The sequence below is a fragment of the Coenobita brevimanus genome, chromosome 106 (assembly GCF_032717465.1).
Source record: "Coenobita brevimanus isolate Jiangsu-jjx chromosome 106, ASM3271746v2, whole genome shotgun sequence".
In the NCBI taxonomy this organism is placed as follows: Eukaryota; Metazoa; Arthropoda; class Malacostraca; order Decapoda; family Coenobitidae; genus Coenobita; species Coenobita brevimanus.
This window is the reverse complement of record NC_137059.1, coordinates 13,415,206-13,433,802: the sequence shown is the minus strand read 5'-3', so window position 1 is coordinate 13,433,802 and position 18,597 is coordinate 13,415,206. Positions and strand designations below refer to the sequence as shown.

At 41.5% G+C, this 18,597-nt stretch overlaps 1 protein-coding gene across 1 annotated transcript in view; it reads left to right on the top strand.

Annotated features, from left to right (window-relative positions):
* The window catches only part of LOC145416537 (legumain-like), a 145,264-nt gene that overhangs the window by 41,784 nt on the left and 84,883 nt on the right, over positions 1-18,597 (top strand). Inside the window, exons 3-5 of the mRNA XM_080285504.1 lie at positions 5,221-5,344; positions 5,471-5,628; positions 11,205-11,240. Coding sequence (XP_080141630.1) covers positions 5,221-5,344; positions 5,471-5,628; positions 11,205-11,240 — 318 coding nt within the window. The remainder of the gene's footprint in view (positions 1-5,220; positions 5,345-5,470; positions 5,629-11,204; positions 11,241-18,597) is intronic.

Here is an 18,597-nt window from a genome sequence, read left to right as displayed (position 1 = left end):
GTCTAATTATCTTAACGCTTCCTGTATTTCTTTTTCTGATATTTGTACATCTGGTAATATGTGTGGGCATGCATGTTCCATATCATCTCTCTCAAAATTATTTTCTGTACAAAATGATTGAAATTTTTATCTAGTACTTTACAAATAACTTTTGCTTGTGTGTAGATGATCCCCTCGTCCGTAATGGGCTGTATTTTAACTTTGGCTTTGCTTGGATATAGCTGTAAAATAGTTTCGGTTGATCACTACTTTTATGTATAATGTCTTCCTCAAACTGTCTTTGTGATTCTCTCCTCATCCTTGTATAATCGTTTCTTACCTATTTATAGTTGTTATATGTCCTCTATTGTGTCTTCTGTATCTATTCCACAGAAAGTTTTTTTTTTTTTTTTTTACACTATTAAACCATTTCTTTATTTCCATTTCTGTTTCTTTGTGCTCTAGGATGTAATTTTGGACTCCTGTTTCATAAAATTCACAGAACTTTCTACATATAACATTTAAATCTTGTCCTCTAAGCTCCTTTTCCCAATCTATTTCCATGAAGCACTTCATCAGGTCATGGTAGTTTAGGCTCTTTTTGTAACTCATTGGTGTTAACTATGTCATATGCAATCCTGAAGTTGCAGTTTAATACTGCATGGTCGTTCTTGTCGAATGGAGGTTGATACATTATATTCCCAATGTCATTTTCTTGCCTAGTAAATATAAGATCTACAGTAGTACTGATGGATCCTCAAGTCCTCTTTTTCTGGTGTTTTCCTTTACGTGTTGTGTTAGGAAAAACTCCTGCACAAAATCCAAGAGCTTTTGGTCTCAACAGCTTTCTTTGCTTCTTATATCTAGAGTGTTCAAATTTATATTTGTATTGAAATCTCCAGTTAATACACTTCTTTCAGATTTCTCTTCTTTTCTATGTAGTAATGTTATTAAGCTCTGAATTGTACTCTCCGCCAGGTCTTCATATTCGTCTCCGTCCAGTGTTTGTTTTGGGTTGCATGTATAAATTAGGCACAATTACTTTCCCTTCAGATGTGTTAATCTCAACTGCAATCAGTTCTACTTGTAAGGGTATATCTAGCTCCGTTTCTTTGACTTGTAGATTTTTCTTTAATATTATAATTCCTTTCTCTCTCTCTCTCTCTCTCTCTCTCTCTCTCTCTCTCTCTCTCCTCCATATATTGTATTCCTCTAAGTTTAGCGTATCGTTTGATATCCTTGGGGTTAATTCTATTTCAGTTAGGCAAATAATATGTGGTTCCTTTTCTCTGCTATAAATTTTCATCTCTAATAACTTAGATATTCTCTCTGCATTGAAGTACATCAACTTAATCATCTTGTTTACATACTGTACTTGCCATAGCCTGAGTCTACTGCCTTCCTGCTTATTACTCCCTGTTGGTTATGTACCACTTTCGAACCTGCAATCCAATTACTTTGTAAAAAAAAAAAAAAAAAAATCTCTTCCTCTGATCTTTCCTCGTTGTTTGTTTTTGTTTCCTCTCTCTACTTCTTTAGTTTTCTCAATTCCTCTTGAGTTAGGCATCTTTTTAACCATACTGTTACGTTTCCACTCTACACTACCACAGGCTCCAACAGCAGTAGTACAGTACAGGAAGGTCGTTGCCCAGTGGGTTGTACTTCCTATGGTCAGCCCTTAGGTGTACAGTACACAGGATCAGCTTTGGCGTTGTAAATAAACACTGACTTCTTAAGTTTAGTGTCTATATTTTTCAAATAATTACACAATGCTTTCCAACTTCACTTCACTATTCTCACAAGCACTAGAGCTATACGAACTTTACTAACTGCAGTTACTTTTAATGCTTGACAACACTTCACTATTTTCACAAGTTCCGATGATATACAAACTTCAATAACTTTTCATTATTTGCCAACAGCTCTTCACTATTTTCACAAGTACCGAAAATATACAGACTAAACTGACATTGCACCGACACTCAAACTGAACTGAGAACCGACTGAACTTGCTCTAGTTTCTTCCCCGTCCTTATATACGCGTGCATTACTCTAGAAACTACTACAGTTTTCCACAGTTCTGGTGTATTCCAGAGAGAGAGAGCACAGTTACCAACTCGGAGACAACCAAAATATGCCAGAGCTCTCCCACGGTGCACAACACCCTAAATTATTTAGCATACAAACTTTAATTAAATTACATAATTTAACAAGCAATCACATAACTAAAACATTATAGAGAAAAAGAACTCAAAAGTTACTGTATAATTTACGAAACAACTACGCTCACAAACAACAAGCAAACTGGCAACTCTGACTCATACCAGAGCTATGGTGTGGGAAACGTCGAGAAACATCTTCTACCTAACTGGCAAATCTCGCTTCTTAACAATATTTTTTAAATTCCTCTTTTTCCATTTCTTGGCATTTTTTAATATTTCGTCTACAGTGTTTGCACTCTGGAAGGTTACTTTCAGGGGCTTTGACTTACTTCTCTTATATTTCCTTAGCTTTTTATGTTCCCTATCTTTATTACAGATATCCACTGATACTTGCTTCAGTATGTTCATTATATTATCCATCTCCTTTTTGTCCCGTGAGAGTCTGTATTTTTATTTCTTCATCACCTATGCCACTGATTACTATAGATTTGTTAATCCCTAAAGCTTCCCCGGCTAGTTTTTTTTTTTTTTTTTATGATTTCTTTCACTTTTCTAATGCTTTTTTCTTCTACCTTTGTATCTAAAGCATTCTTTACTTTCAAGATTTCAGCATAAGTAGTTTGTACCTCATCTTTGTAATTTCTCAGCATTTCTTTTACCTGTTATTTTCTCTTCATTATTACTACTTTGGTCTATCAGACTGCTTGCTTACCTGAATTTCCCCGTATCATTTCTGAAATCATCCATAATGCTCTCATGGTTGACAACTGTACATCCCATTTCACTAGCCTTTGTTCTCAGAGAATTTACCTCAGCTGATAGTTCATCAATTGTTGTGGCTTTTCTGTATATTTCCTTTATTCATTCTTCATTTTTTTTCCTTCTGTTTGCTTAGTTTATTGATTTCATCAATTTCCAGTTGATAAGTTCTCTCTAGTCTATTGACTTTTTCAACTAACTTATCCTAAGTTTCCTTTTCAACCAATTCTGGGTAGAAGTCATTATCCTATCTACTCTTAGCATCTTCTAAAGGCATCGTCCCAAAATATGAAACCATCTTAAAGGAAAGATAATAAATTCTTACAGTAGTTGCATCACTGCTGTCTGCTCGCCTTAGTGTTGCTGACATACGGAAACTCAGCACATTCCTATACACTGATTTATAGATGTTTACTTACTTTATTCTACACTGTTTTACTATTATCTGTTTTACTGTGTTGGATCATCACTTAAATTAGCCTAACTGAGCTTGACCCATAAATAGATACAAATTAGGTATCCCCAGAGCTGAGCTCGGTGATATACGTCCGACTCGTGTGTTGTCCTTCCCGTGTGTGTGTGTGTGTGTGTGTGTGTTTTGAGATCGTAAAATATTAATTGTAGTAATATGCCTAGTTTTTTCCCCTTGCAATATATGCCCTGAAAGCCTCCGGCCCACACCAACACTCACACTTGCTGCATGGACGACCAGTGCATGACCAACACAGGGGATGTCTTCAGTGTTAAGTGAATAGAAGATACGGATATGGTACGTCAGATTTTTAACTTTTATTTATACTATCTGCCTGTGTACAGTAGCTACGTTATCAGTTTATTTACTTATTTGCCTCTGCCTATTTCTGTCTGTCTACCTTCGGGATGTCTTCACTGGATGGAGGACTCAGATGTGATAAACAGGTAATGTATCTAGCTTACCTTACTGCTTATTTGTTTACAAGTATGTCATTGCCTGGCTGTCTCTTATCCCACATCACGCCACCCTCCCTCATATACTCGTACTGTATCTCCAACCCGACCAAAGGATCTCCACATAATTCTGTTGGTACTCAGTTGTGTTTGTCTCACTGAGCCAGACGACTGAGAGGTCACCCACACAACCAAAGGACTAAATTTCTTACCCCCATATCTCTACCCACTTAAGGAGAGTCTACACAAGGAAATTCTGAAGATGCATTGCTGCCCCAGCTCACTAGTGACCCTTTTTCCCAAGACACACTGCCACCCCTGTTGCTCCTTTTGTCTCTTCGCCTTATTCTTAGTGTTCCTTAAACTTTCAACATGTCGTTAATGGCTGTTTTGCCCTTTTGCTCTTGCTAATGCCAGGTTTTTATTTTTTAAATTCAGCTGAGAAAATACCAGCACAGCAAAGGGGTTAAGTAATAATAGCCTACCACTAGCCCACTCCTTGGCCATTTAATTCCTATTAATTCCAAATGATTTTATTGAACTGAGAGAACGCCGATGGAGCTAAAAGGGTTACATTTTTTATTCCTTCCTATCTACCCCACTTCACGAAATCTACACAAGGAGACGCTGACGAAGCAGTTCGAACTGGTGCGTCACAAGGTAACAACGTCAACGGTGATGCACAAGAGGGGAGCTCCGACTGGGGGTACAGAAGCTCTCTATATTCCTGGACAACCGAGACCCTTCATCCATCCCACAGGTCCAGCGATTCCCTGTACACTCTTACTTGGACTACCCCTGCCTGGCATGTTGGTTAATGATAGGTTGCTTCCATAGTTGCTTCTTCTTGTTAGCTCCTGAATCCAATGACTTTGTTCTACAAAGCTGTGCATATCTTTGTCTCTGTGTGAATTTCCTCTGTCATCCTGCTGATGGAGCTTAGGGGAATGATGGCACCATTCAGTGACTGATCATAGCATGGGAGGAGCCATGGAGCCATGGGATGCAGTCATCTAGAGTATCTGCATTCCTTACTGCAGAGTGCCGTCATCATTGATATAGGAAAGTCAAAAACATTCTTTCATCACTTGATCAAGAAATTAAAACCTCGGGGATTGTCCACGCTTTTTCGATTTAAGATAGAGTTCGGACATTAGTTTTAATTTTTAAGATTGTAGGATCATGACATTAATTTTATTTTTAAGATTTTTGGATTTGGCCATTAGTTTTATTTTTTGCTTTTCACTTTCATGAACTCTGATTAGCACATCTAACCTCTTGGAAGCACATTTTCCGAGAGAGGTAATGTGATCATTCCATGACAAGTCTGAAGAGAATGAAACCCCAAGGATAATGAGAGAAGATGAACCTATATACCCCCCTTTTTCCTCAGAATTCCTCCATCGCCAGCACAGACGCACCCTTAAGCATCTACAAAGCTCAGCTTCAACATGCCAACACTCTCAGCGCTAACAGATATTGGAATGAGCAGATGGAGACCTTTACTATGGTAGAACGTGTGTATGTGTATGTGTGTGTGTGTGTGTGTGTGTGTGTGTGAGAGAGAGAGAGAGAGAGAGAGAGAGAGAGAGAGAGAGAGAGAGATACCTAACTATATTCTTACAATCTCTATATCGTTGCAGAACCTCCTCCTAGTGAAACTGGTGAGGGGGTGGCAGAGGTGATAGGTGACCGTGATAAAGTGTCGCAAATGACCATCTCCAGTCAAATCCACGATATCTCTCGCTGGTATTGCTACACCGCCTCCGTCAGGGCCTTCCACGAGGAATGCTTCAACCTTGTACACATTAGAAGTTGGAGATATTTTGCTGCATTTTATATTGTGCGAAGTGCCTGGTGATCAAGTAGATTAAGGTGCTCTGTTTCGATGTGGCCCTTATAGGTATAACTTCAAGTGATGATTGGTTGCCTGGTGGTCTGGTGCGTTAAGGTGATCCAACTAGATATGACTCATGGATATATAATTCTGAAGTATATTGGGGTTAATTGCTCAAATGTTGCCACTCAGGAGCAAACAATTGGTCCTTCTCGCCCTAAGTACCTAAAGTGAGTAGCCTAGTTTTAGCTCCGTACGCCTCTGATCAGAAGGATAAAAGATTGAATGGTAAGTATGTAGAGTCGATATAATATTTGAGGACGTGACATGGAGCCAGGACTCCGGAGGCTTGGATAATGAGTGACTGTGTTGCCCTCGTCACTAGGTATGGTGTTAATTGTTATCAACTTATCATCTTCATCATCAGCATCATCATCAGGACCCCTTTCCCACCCTAGGGCAGGGTGATGAGTAGCGACGTCCAGACAGACTAAGTGTGCCCAGTTCAATGGGTCACACTTCCATTCACTCATTATTCAAGCCCACGGAATCCTGGCTCCATCAGATAGGCCCCCCAAAATGTCACCATGTTCTGTAGCTTCACAAATACCTATCTGATAGTGCCAGTCTGACCGCTGTCACGTTAAAAAAGGGTGCCAAATCCCTGGTTATGCTCTCCTCCGCACAAAGTTCATCCATCCAGCTCGGTCTCTTGTCAGTCCCTTAGCCTCTTCATATTCCATACCTCTCTTCTCACACACTCATCCACTATATCCCTCCATCTTCTTGGCTTATCTAGCCTTCTCCCTCCTTCAGATTCGCTCAGATATACATTTTTCACCACTCTATTGTCACCATTCTCTCCACATGACCAAACCATCCCAGTACATTCTCTTCGATTCTGGTGTCCACAGACTTCCTTACTCCGCATCTTTCACGAATCACATTATTCCGTAACCTATCCACTCTCTGTACTCCACATACATTCCTCAGCAGTCCCGGCTCCACTGTTCTTACTCTAAACTTTTCATTTTCATGCCACACCATAGTCTCACATCCGTATGATAAAGTTTGCACTAACACTCCTTCATGTAAGCCTCGCGCAGCGCAACACTCAAGCCTCTGTTTTTTTATCAAGGCATGACTTCATAGCACCAGCTATTTTCCTTCCTTGTGTCACTCTACTTTCCACTTCTTTTGCACATTTTCCTCTCTTTTCTATCACTGTACCCAAGTATTTGAACTCTCTCACCAATTCCAGTCTCTCTCCATTCGCTGTAACATCACACTGGGAGTCACCTTCTCTCTCGATTGCCATCACTTTACTCTTTTCTACATTTACTTTAAAGGCACGATGCTCACAGACACCTACAAAACTCTGCACTAGTCTACCAAGCTTTTGTCCGGTGTTTGCAAGTAGCACTGCTTCATCGGCATACAACAAATTTGAGATATTCCACACACCACTATTCATTACCAACGCCATCCCTTTCTCCATTACTCGTGTCTTTACTTCTCCCACCATCTCATCCACATATATATCTAACAACCTTAGGGACATCACACAGCCTTGTCACACGCCCACACTGATCGTGCACCAATCATTTAGATGCCCATCTACCATTACACATGCCTCACTACCATCATAAAAATTCTTGACGGTACCTAACAACTTACCATGTGCACTTTACATAATCAAAACCTTCCACACTCCTTCTGTCTACTTTGTTGTATGCACTTCCCATAAATGCCATAAACACCTTATAGTCCTTCTTACACGCCTTCTCCACTGTCTTCCTGCAAAAACTTGATCCACACATCCTCTGCCACTCGTAAAGCTACCCTGTTCGTCACTCACTAGGAGTTCTGACATCTCTTTTACTTTATAATAATTTTTCCAAATACCTTCCCAACAACATTCACTAGACTTATATCACGATAATTCTGGCACTCACTTCACTCACCTTTATTTTTGTAAAGGGTACAATCACTGTCTTTTTCCATTCTACTTGCACAGTTTCACTCATCCATGCCTTCTGACATATCTCCAGCAAGCACTTCATTCCCCTCTCTCCACTACACTTAATCATCTCAATATACCTCATCAACCTCAGCTGCTTTCTCATTATTCAGCCGCTTTCCAGCGTTCTTCATTTCTCCGAGTGTCACATTTCTTGGCACTGCATTCCTCCTCCGTACACCCCCAAAATCAGTTATGTTAACAGTCGCTTTGCTCACTCCATTCTCATTCATCAGGCTTCAAAACATTCTTTCCATCTGGTCCTTACTTCATCCCCATGGGTTAATAATCTACCGCTTACCTCCTTCACATTTTCACATTTCTTTCCACTGTCACTTCTACACCTCCACACCTCTTTCCAGAATAATTTCCTATTTTCAGAGTAGTTCGCATTCATTTTTCTTCCCAGATCATCATTTACCTCCTTTTTCCTCTTCACTAGTCTCTTTAAATGCTTCGTGATCTCAGTATGTTCATTTCTTATTTCAGCTGAACCTCTGTCCTGTATCCACTCTAGTCACTTCTTCCTCTTTTCTTCAGCTGCTTTCTTAACCTCTTCATCCCACCATGCCGGACCTTTCTTCTTAGTTATTACTCCTGCCACACCACACACTGCTTTAGCATTCCTGAATAAGATATCTCTATCTACATTTTACAAGCTGTCCAGATCGATTTCATGCCAATTCACTGATTCTAATTCCTCCCCTACTTTGGTCTTGTATTCATCTGCCACACAGCTCCTATCTCTCATTGTACACCTCACTCCTCTGTTTGATTTTGCATACCAGTCATATGATCTGACAAACCTTCACATCTTTCTCTCACTGCCCTCGTATCAACAGCATCGATTTCTCAACGAGCACGTAATCAGTCAGGCTCCATTCAACATGATCTACATTCCCTCTCTACTACTGTTGAAAATAGGGATTTATGGGAAGCAATGCTAGGTTCTCAGTATTTCTCGTCTTTTCCAGTTACGAGTGAGAGTTGCCAGATAACCTGCTATTTGTGAGAGAGGGTATTTTGTAAAGTTATGCATTAAACTTTATGCTCTTTTTCTCTATAATGTTTTATGTGATTGTTTATTAAATTATTTAATTTTGTTTCAGTTTGTATGCTAAATCACATTTTAGAGTGTTAGGTAACGTAAGAAATTTCTGGCATGTTTTGGATGTTTCCGAGTGGTAACTGTTTCCCCTTCGAGTGTGCTAGAACTCTGGAGTAGGGAAGGCTATTTAAGGAGGTGGAAGAGCCAAGGGGAGTCAGTGTCGTATCAGTTTTTAGTTTCAGTGCAGTTCAGTGTCAGTGCAGCCTACTGAAGACTGTATAGCTCCGGTAGTTGTAAAAACAGTGAAGTGTACTTGGCAAGCTTTATGTAATTATTTGGCGAAAACTGCGACCTTGGGAAGCCAGTATTTATTTACCACGCCTGAGCCGATTTTGTTGTTGCACACCGAAAGGCTGACTCTAGGAAGAACAACTCAATGGGCAACGTCCTTCCTATACTGAACTACTGCTGTTGGAACCTGTGGCAGTGTGGGACGGGGACGTAACATTGGTGTCAGGAGTGTGGATTAAGTGCTGCAGTGAGTCAAGTCTTCGACATGGAGCAAGGGGGTGTGTAGACAAGATCCCGAGCTGGGCAGGAGGACTAGGTGTCATTGGCTGCAATCATTAAGCTACTGCAAGCACAGTGTCCATCTACAAGCACAGAATGAAGTACTACAGGCATATCGGTCTGCATCCCATGAGTCTACCGGCTACACCCTTGCAAAACTGATGTTGGGCCACGAGTTACGCTTTCCTGTTGACTTGTTAAAAGACCACCTGGTGAAGAGCTGCCTACAGACACTTCCAGCTGTGCGAAGCATCTTCAGGAAAGGCTGGCTGAGGTACATCATCAGGTGAGAGAAGCTCTAAAGTTTTCAAGCAAAGTGATGAAATGCAAGTGTGATGCCAAGGCATATGAGATGAGCTTCAAGGATGGTGACCAAATCCGATTATACAGTCCTCAATGAAAGAAGGGACAGTCACAGAAGCTGCAGAGCCCATGAGACGGGCCTTACACTGTGTTGGACCGCCTATCAAACAACATCGGATTCGCGGAGGCAGGAAATCTCGCACAAAAGTGGTACACGTGAACCGTCTGTGGCAGTACGTGGGCCAGGATAGTACAGCTGGGATATCTCCCAGCCGAGGATGTTGACGACGACCTAGGAGCTGAAGTACAAAAGGATGGTGACAGTTTCCCGAGGGAGGAAGTGAATCAGGAAGAGGACCAAGTCATTCCAGGAGATGTGGACTATGTGGAGGAGCAAAGACGTCATCGAAAGCGCATAGGACAAGACCTGATACATCAAAGGACTATTTTGTGTGCAAGTAAATGTTGAGTTTGGATTAAGGGTTATGTTTTTGTACACTGTGTAGTTTTGTCGGGACAACAAAAGGACCAGGGAGGGGGTAGTGTTGAGAAGCGGGATTTGCTAGATAGGAGGTACTGGAAGATTCTCAGTATTTCTCGCGTTTTCCAGTTACGAGTGACAGCTGCCAGTTAGCCTGCTAGATGTGAGTGGAGGTATTTTGTAAAGTTATGCATTAGACTTAATGCATTTTGTCTCTATAATGTTTTATTTATGTGATTGTTAAATTATGTAATTTTATATCAGTTTGTATGCTAAAGCATTTAGTGTTATGTAATGTAAGGTACTTCTGGCATGTTTTGGATGTCTCCGATTGGTAACTGTTGCCCTTCTGAGAGTGTACTAGAACTCTGGAGATGTAGGGAAGGATATTTAAAGAGGTAGAAGACCCTAGGGGAGTCAGTGTCGTATCAGTTTTAGTTTCAATGAGGTTCAGTGTCAGTTCAGCAGCCTACTGAAGACTGTGTAGCTCCGGTAATTGTAAAAACAGTGAAGTGTACTTGGCAAGCTTTAAGCGTAATTATCTGGTGAAAACTGCGACCTTGGAAAGCCAGTATATATTTATCACGCCTGAGCCTATCTTGTTGTTGCACACTTGAAGGGTGACCATAGGAAGAACAACTCAGTGGGCAACGTCCTTCCTATACTGAACCACTGCTGTTGGAGCCTGTGGCATTGTGGAACGGGAACGTAACACTACGTATATTTATGTGCATCTTTGTGTTTAAAATAAGAATCTTAAATACACAATCTCCTTTCCTGATACGTGTCCTTCAGTCGCTTCCCTTTATCATTCTCTCCTGGTACTCCATTACCCATTATATTATTCGCAGGACAATTGCCTACTCTTCCACTGATATCGTCCACTACAATCACTTTATACTTCCCGGACATTTCTCCTAGTACTTCATCTAGCTCATTCCAAACTTGTCTTTCTCTGTCTCACCCCTGTTAATTGTTTTCTCATCTTTGTATTTCCTTTTTCTTTATTTCTGGGTCCTGCTGTGCCTCATCTTTAGGTGGAAAATAGGCCAGGGTTTGTTTACTAATTCCATATAAGCAATTCTTTTCCTTGTAACACAGCCACTTGACCAATTTGCCTTGATGATGATGACGATGATGATGAAGGCACACATGTATTTCCCCCACGTGGATCACCTCTTTGACAAGTCCATTTTAGTAGCGATGATGATAAAGAACAGATATTTTCCCATATAACTCAGCCCTTTAGCCAATCCAGCTTGAGAATGATGATAATGATAATGATGATGCACAGGCATTTCTCCCACTTCTCAGACCCATAACATACCCATCTTTGGAATGATGATGATGATGATGGTGATGATGATGACGATGACGCACAGGCCATTTCCTCACTCATCAGCCTCATTTATCTCTCAGAATCCCTACGCCACCAGAGTACTGAATTCCTTGGTCAGCCTGTGTGAACATAGATATACAAGTGACCAGGTAAAGTATAGAGAAATCATTTTTTATTTTTCAAGGACGAAGGAATCAAAGGCCAGTAGTCCGCAAAACTGTTCCATCCAAGAAAAAACAAAAACAAGATAACAGAGCCCAATTCAAGATCCGTTCATTTAGTTGTGTATATCATCCCTTGTTTACGCCTTCATCTTCTCGAATTACTAAACTTATTAAATTTTCTCTGGGCATAAAATTGTTTATATCTTCATCGTCACTCAGACACTTACCAGAATTGGTTGTTTATAATAGCCGTCATTACTTGCAGAGCTGGTACATATTTCACAACTAATTTTCCAAACCTCCTCAAACTTTAGTTGTATGTTCAGTTCTTTTTTTTAATTGTCATAGTAACTTACACAGCTCCCAAACATTCTATAATCAAAATAGAATGAATTGGTAAAGCGAAAAAAATGCGACTAGAATAAAAATATCCCACATGAATTCTTCCTCAGGTCCTGGCAGCCACCAGGAAGATCTGCATTCATCCGCCCATGTCCCCGGTCCTTCGAAGTAGCGAGAAAGGTGTCTTAATAAAGGCTGGTAGGGGAGAACTGTCCTTGAAATATCTATCTATCTATCTATCTATCTATCTATTGCCAGACGCCTCAATCCCGTTCGGGGTGGCCACAAACAAATCGCCTCCACGTCGCTCTGTCCCCCGCTATTTCACTGCCCCGCTCCCAACTCACATCCCCCTCTCTCATATACCTCTCCACCCCTTCCCTCCATCTCATCCTCGGCCTCCCCCTCCCTCTTCCCCCCTCCACCTCTCTCACATACACTCTCTTCGTCAGTCTCACCCTCCATCCTCTCCACATGGCCAAACCACCTCAGTGTGTTCCTCATAACGCTTCCTATCACATCCACATCCATACCACAACGCTCCTTTATATCCTCATTTGTCAGCCTGTCTCTCCATGTGACTCCACAGGCTCCTCTTAAATAACTCATTTCCACTTCTCTCACTCTTGACTTGTGTCCTTCCAACAACTTCCAAGCTTCACTACCATACGTTAGAGTTGGTATCACAATACTGTCATGTAGTAACTTTTTCACTTCCATGTTCACTTCCCTGCTTCTTATCACTGCTTTCAAGGAACCAGCAACCTTTCTTCCCTGCTGTACCCCTTCAAGCACTTCACCCTCCAAACCTCCATCCTTACTCATCAAACTACCCAAGTACTTAAACGTACTCACATTTTCCAATACCCCACCATCCAATCTCGCTGTACATTCACTGACTTCACCTCTCTCAAAGACCATCACTTTACTCTTCCCTACATTCACCTTTAGATTCCGTTTCTTACACACTCTCCCAAACTCATCCACCAAGCCTTGCAGCTCTCCTTCGTCTTCACTCAACAACACAGTATCATCTGCAAACAACAATACAGGGAGTTGCCAAACACCACCCTCTCTCACCAGGGCCACTCCAACATCCACTACCCTACCTTGTACCCCTTTTATTACCCCATCCATGTACAGATTGAACAACCATGGAGACATGACACATCCCTGTTTCAACCCAACCTTCAAAGAGAAAAATTCACTCAGTTCACCATCCACACACACTGCAGACTTAGCACCATCATACATACTCTTCACAGCATTCAGCAACTTCCCTTCTACTCCATATATTCTTAATACTTTCCACCATCCTTGTCTATCTACCCTGTCATATGCTTCCCCAAATCCATGAAAGCCGCATACAACTTTTTTCCCTTCTCTAGAAACTTTTCCACTAAAGATCTAAGAATGAATATCTGATCTACACAACGTCTTCCCTTGCTGAAGCCTCCCTGTTCTTCTCCAACAAATTCCTCCATTCTTTCTCTAACTCTGTCAATAAGTATCCTACCATACACTTTTCCTATTATACTAAGAAGACAGATGCCCCTATGATTACCACACACTTCTTTCTCCCCTTTTCCTTTGTACAAGGGAATAATTATACCTGATTTCCAATCCTCCGGGACTCTACCTTCCTCCCAGGCCAATCTGCACATTTTCCACATCCATTCTACTACTATCTCTCCCCCATACTTCAGCATTTCACCACACACTCCATCAATTCCTTGGGCTTTCCCCAATTTAACTTTCTTCATTGCTTCCACAACTTCTATCCTACTGATTTCTTCCTGTCTTCTCACCTCCCTCCTTCTCCCAGCCATTCCCCAGCCACTTATACTCACATTACTTCCATCCTCTATGTTCAACAATTCCTTAAAGTGTTCTCTCCAACTGCTCACTTTTTCTCCCTTCTCCGCTAGTAATCTACCATTTTTATCTTTCACTCCCCTGCTAACTTCACTTCCACCCTGTCTTACTCTTTTCACCTCTTTCCAGAACATTTTCTTACAGTCCCTCCACTTTACATTCAAATTCCTTCCAAATTCCTCATCTGCTCTCTTCTTACTCTCTCTTACTAATCTTTTCACCTCTCTCTTTCTTTCTACATATAACTCTCTCTTCCGCCTCTCAGCTTCTTCCACGCCCCTATTTCTCATCCATTCATTGTATGCTTCTTTCTTTTGTGCCACAGCCTGTCTCACCTCTTCATTCCACCACGCTGTTCCTTGCATACCCGTCCGTCTTCTCTTCATCCCACACACCACAGGAGTAGAAATATTAAGGGGTTAAATTATCATGGGAGTGCAAACATCACGGGAATGGAAATTGCACGAGCATAGAACTATCACTGGGGTAGAAATATCACGGGGTAGAAATAACTCCAGGAGAGAAATATCACAGGAACAAAAATATCACGGGAGATGAACTTTCACGGGGTAGAAATAACACGAGTAGATAAGTCACAGGAGTAGAAATATCACCACGAAGGTAGATATATCTCTGAGTAGATATATCACGGGAATACAAATATTGCGGGGATTGGAATAACAATATCACAGCAAAAAATGTGTTCGTAGAAGTGTATCAACAAATTATATGTATCACACAAGGTGAACGTATTAAAAGAAAGCATATGACAGGGTGGATAGACAAGGATTGTGGAAAGTATTAAGAATATATGGAGTAGATGGGAGGTTGTTGAAAGCCGTGAAGAGTATGTATGAGGATGCTAAGGCTGCATTGCATGTAGATAGTGAACTGAGTGAATTTTTCTATTTGAAGGTTGGATTGAAACATGGATGTGTCATGTGTCTCCATGGTTATTCAATCTGTATATGGATGGGGTTATAAAAGAGATACAAGGTAGGGCAGTGGATGTTGGAGCGGGCCTGGTGAGAGAGGGCTGTATTTGGAAACTACCTGTACTGTTGTTGCAGATGATACTGTTTTGTCAAGTGAAGTGGAAGGGGAGATGCAAGGCTTGATGGATGAGTTTGGGGGAGTGGGTAAGAAACAGAATCTAAAGGTGAATGCAGGAATGGGTAAAGTTATGGTCTTCGAGAGAAGTGAAGTCAGTGACTGTACAGTGAGGCTGGATGAGGAGGAAATGGAAAATGTGATTGCATTTAAGTACTTGGGTAGTACTATAAGGATGGAAGTTTAGAGGGTGACGTGCTTGAAAGGGTGCAACAGGGAAGAAAGGTTGCTGGTTCCTTGAAAGCAGTGATAATGAACAGGAAAGTGAGTATGGAAGTGAAAAAGCTACTACATGACAGTACTGTGATACCAACTCTAACGTATGGACCTTGTTGGAGGGACAGAAGTCAAGAGTGAGAGCAGTGGAAATGAGTTATTTGAGAGGGGCATGTGGAGTCACATGGAGCGACAGACTGACAAATGAGGATGTGAAGAAGCGTTGTGGTGTGGATGTGGATGTGATAGAAAGCGTTAAGAGAAACACATTGAGGTGGTTTGGACATGAGAGACTGACGAGGAGAGTGTATGTGAGCGAGGTGAAAGGGGAGAGGGAGGGGGAGGCCAATAATGAGATGAAGGGAGGGGGTGGAGAGGTATATGAGAGAGGGGGGTGTGAGCTGGGAGCAGGGCAGTGAAATGGCTGGGGACAGGGCGGCATGGAGGCGATTTGTTTGTGGCCACCCCTTTCGGGATTAAGGCTTCTGGCAATAGACAAACAGAGACAAACAATGGCAGTAGAGATAATGTAGTAGAAATTTCACGAATAGGTATGGCACGGAAGTTGAGATATCACAGTGGCATATTTATCACGGGTGGAGGGATATCACAGGCGTATAATAACATACTATGAGGTCACAATAACACTGGGGTAGATGTAACACGGAGTAGAAATTTTCACAGTATTACAAAAGCACTTTAAGTAATGACAATAGTGGAAGAAAAAAATGCAATGGAAAAAGATCATTTTTTTATATGGCTAACAGATAAATATAATCGTCTTTTAATTAGCACGAAGTGAAAAAGTCACAGAAAAAATGGGATGAAGCATAAAGACCACCACCACCAATAATAATAATAATAAATAATAATAATAATAATATTATTATTATTATTATTATTATCATTATTATTATAGATAAATAAATAAAATGTATATCCCAAGTACTGTCTGTTGTTTATATAAGATAAGTTATTAGGATGTACGGCTTGATAATGTTTGATTATATTTTTCAGTGTGTTCTTTGAAATGCTCCTAGATGAAAGATAAAAAATTGTTTAGTGATGATGCTTTTTGTTACCTGAATAAATAATTTTGAGTTTTTTATGTAGCCCTTTTTATCATACCTTGATGATAATAATAATAATAATAATAATAATAATAATAATAATAATAAGCCGATAGGAGACATTAGTCAGGTCTAAGTGGACCAAGCTTTGTCAACGATTGGAAGTGAGTTTCGACACTAAAAGTCATTTCTATATTGAGGTACACACAACAAAAAAACTATCGTTACACCTTCTGCACGATATAAAATGACACTACGAATGAAGGTTTTTGATAACAGCCTCCTCCATTGGTATCCCTGCGTGTGTTTGTTGCATCTGCTCGAATCAAGTGATCAACACTCTGAAATGAGGCAGTAGGAGTTGACCTGCCCACAGTAACGCTCTATCGGATATAGGTGGATTCCTAGTCGAACGAGTAATTAGATAAGTATTCTAATGCTCTAATATTACCATTTATGGTTGATGATACAATGCTTTTCCTTCTCACATACAGGTTTTATGTGTTTCACCATTGAGTAAATAACACCCCTGTATACAGACATAAGTGCTAAGTGATACTGTTCGACGCATTGTTTTCACTCAACCTTTGTGAATGTTTATCATAATACTAAACATTATATAATCACACTATCAGTTACCGCTAACTGATAACAGAATAACCTCTGCGCTAGGTGAATAGTGCACATCGTCCACATACAGTAGAACATGAAAGACTTCTTGCGTTATTGTTAGACATATATGTTTGCATAATATACTATTACACGTGGTTAGAAAAAACAAATGCATGCCTTTTTTATTATATCAGTATCTGGTATAACCACCCCCTGCAGCTATAACCTCATTCAGACGACGAGGCATGCTTGCCACCAGCGAAGACGTCAGGTTGCTTCCTGCGGAGCTTCGCAACTGTTCCCATGTTTGCAATGCAGCTGTAGTAACAGCTGCACTGCATCGAGGAAGGTCCATTTCTGCCATGCGTGATGTCATAGCAGCTCACAGGTGTTCAATTGGGTTTAAGTCGGGGGATCTGGGTGGGTGTGGGAGCAGAGTAATCTCTGGATGCTGCCTAAACCACTCTTGGACTGCTCTACATGTGTGGATCGGACTGTTGTCTTGAACTAGGTAAAAGTGTTCTGGCTCTGGGAATAGCAGACTCCTTACTGAAGGAAGCAGAACCTCCTCCAGTAATTCCACATACTTGAGCCCGGTAAACCGTCCTGGACCAACAGCAGCCAGCTCCCCAACACCGCCTGCATGCATCCACCCGAATAAGCCCACACTGACTCTGCCGCTCCTTCTGCTAGCAATCACGTGATCCTCGTCGTATCTAAAAACACAATGATGACAGTTGATTGAGTGCAAAGGGCTTGTAGACACACACACACACACACACACACACACACACACACACACACACACACACACACGGGAGTTCGCGCCTCGCTCAGGTTGCGAAAAGTTTCACTGACGAAGTGGGTGGTTATTGTCCCCCTTGAGCAAGGGGACGGGTGTGTGCGTGTGTGAAGGTCACAGCCTTGCCCTTAGATCGGACTATATGAGCTCTCAGCTCCCTTCCGGGAGGGTAAAAGCTGACGATCACGACAAAGTGATCCTGACCGACCCGGTGAATTACACACACACACGCACACACGCACGGACACGCACACACACACAGTAAGAGAGAGAGAGAGAGAGAGAGAGAGAGAGAGAGAGAGAGAGAGAGAGAGAGAGAGACTAACCTCGTATTTATCTCTCGCCAAACGAAGTTTGAGTATGCTGGCCCGTCACTGCACAATGTCTTCTTGTCACAGAAGACTACACGGTCCCAAAACTGTTTGGTTTGTCAGCATACGTCAGTGCATACTCAATTCTCGCCTCCTTATGCAAGTCAGTTAGCTTTGGCTTTGTTGCTGGTTTACGAGCACGCAGTGCATTGGAGTGATGCCTACTGCGAATAGTTTGTGAAGTGCACTGTAGATTAAGGTCACTGCGAATGCTGACTGCAGGTTTGAAGGGGTCGATAGCAACGGCAGCTGCAATGCTCTGGTTAAGAGATTGGAAACGTATGTCATATTACATAATTACTGTGATTTACATATATTACACAGTAGTAAGTTCAGTAAACATCACCCTATAACAGTAGGATAACTCCATCACCATGTCCTCCTCGACAGTTGTGCAGCGTGGGCGACCGCTTCGTGGCATGTTGTCTAAAGTGCCAGTCTCATCATTTCGCCGAATCCACCGATACACAGTCGGTCTTGAAACGCCTGTCCGCCGAGCTATATCAGCGATACTGATGCACTCCCTGTGCATGGCAAGAATAGCTCCACGGGTAGGCTGAGAGGTTTAATTGTGTATGAGACTACCACGCCAGGTGTTGTGTCCATTTCA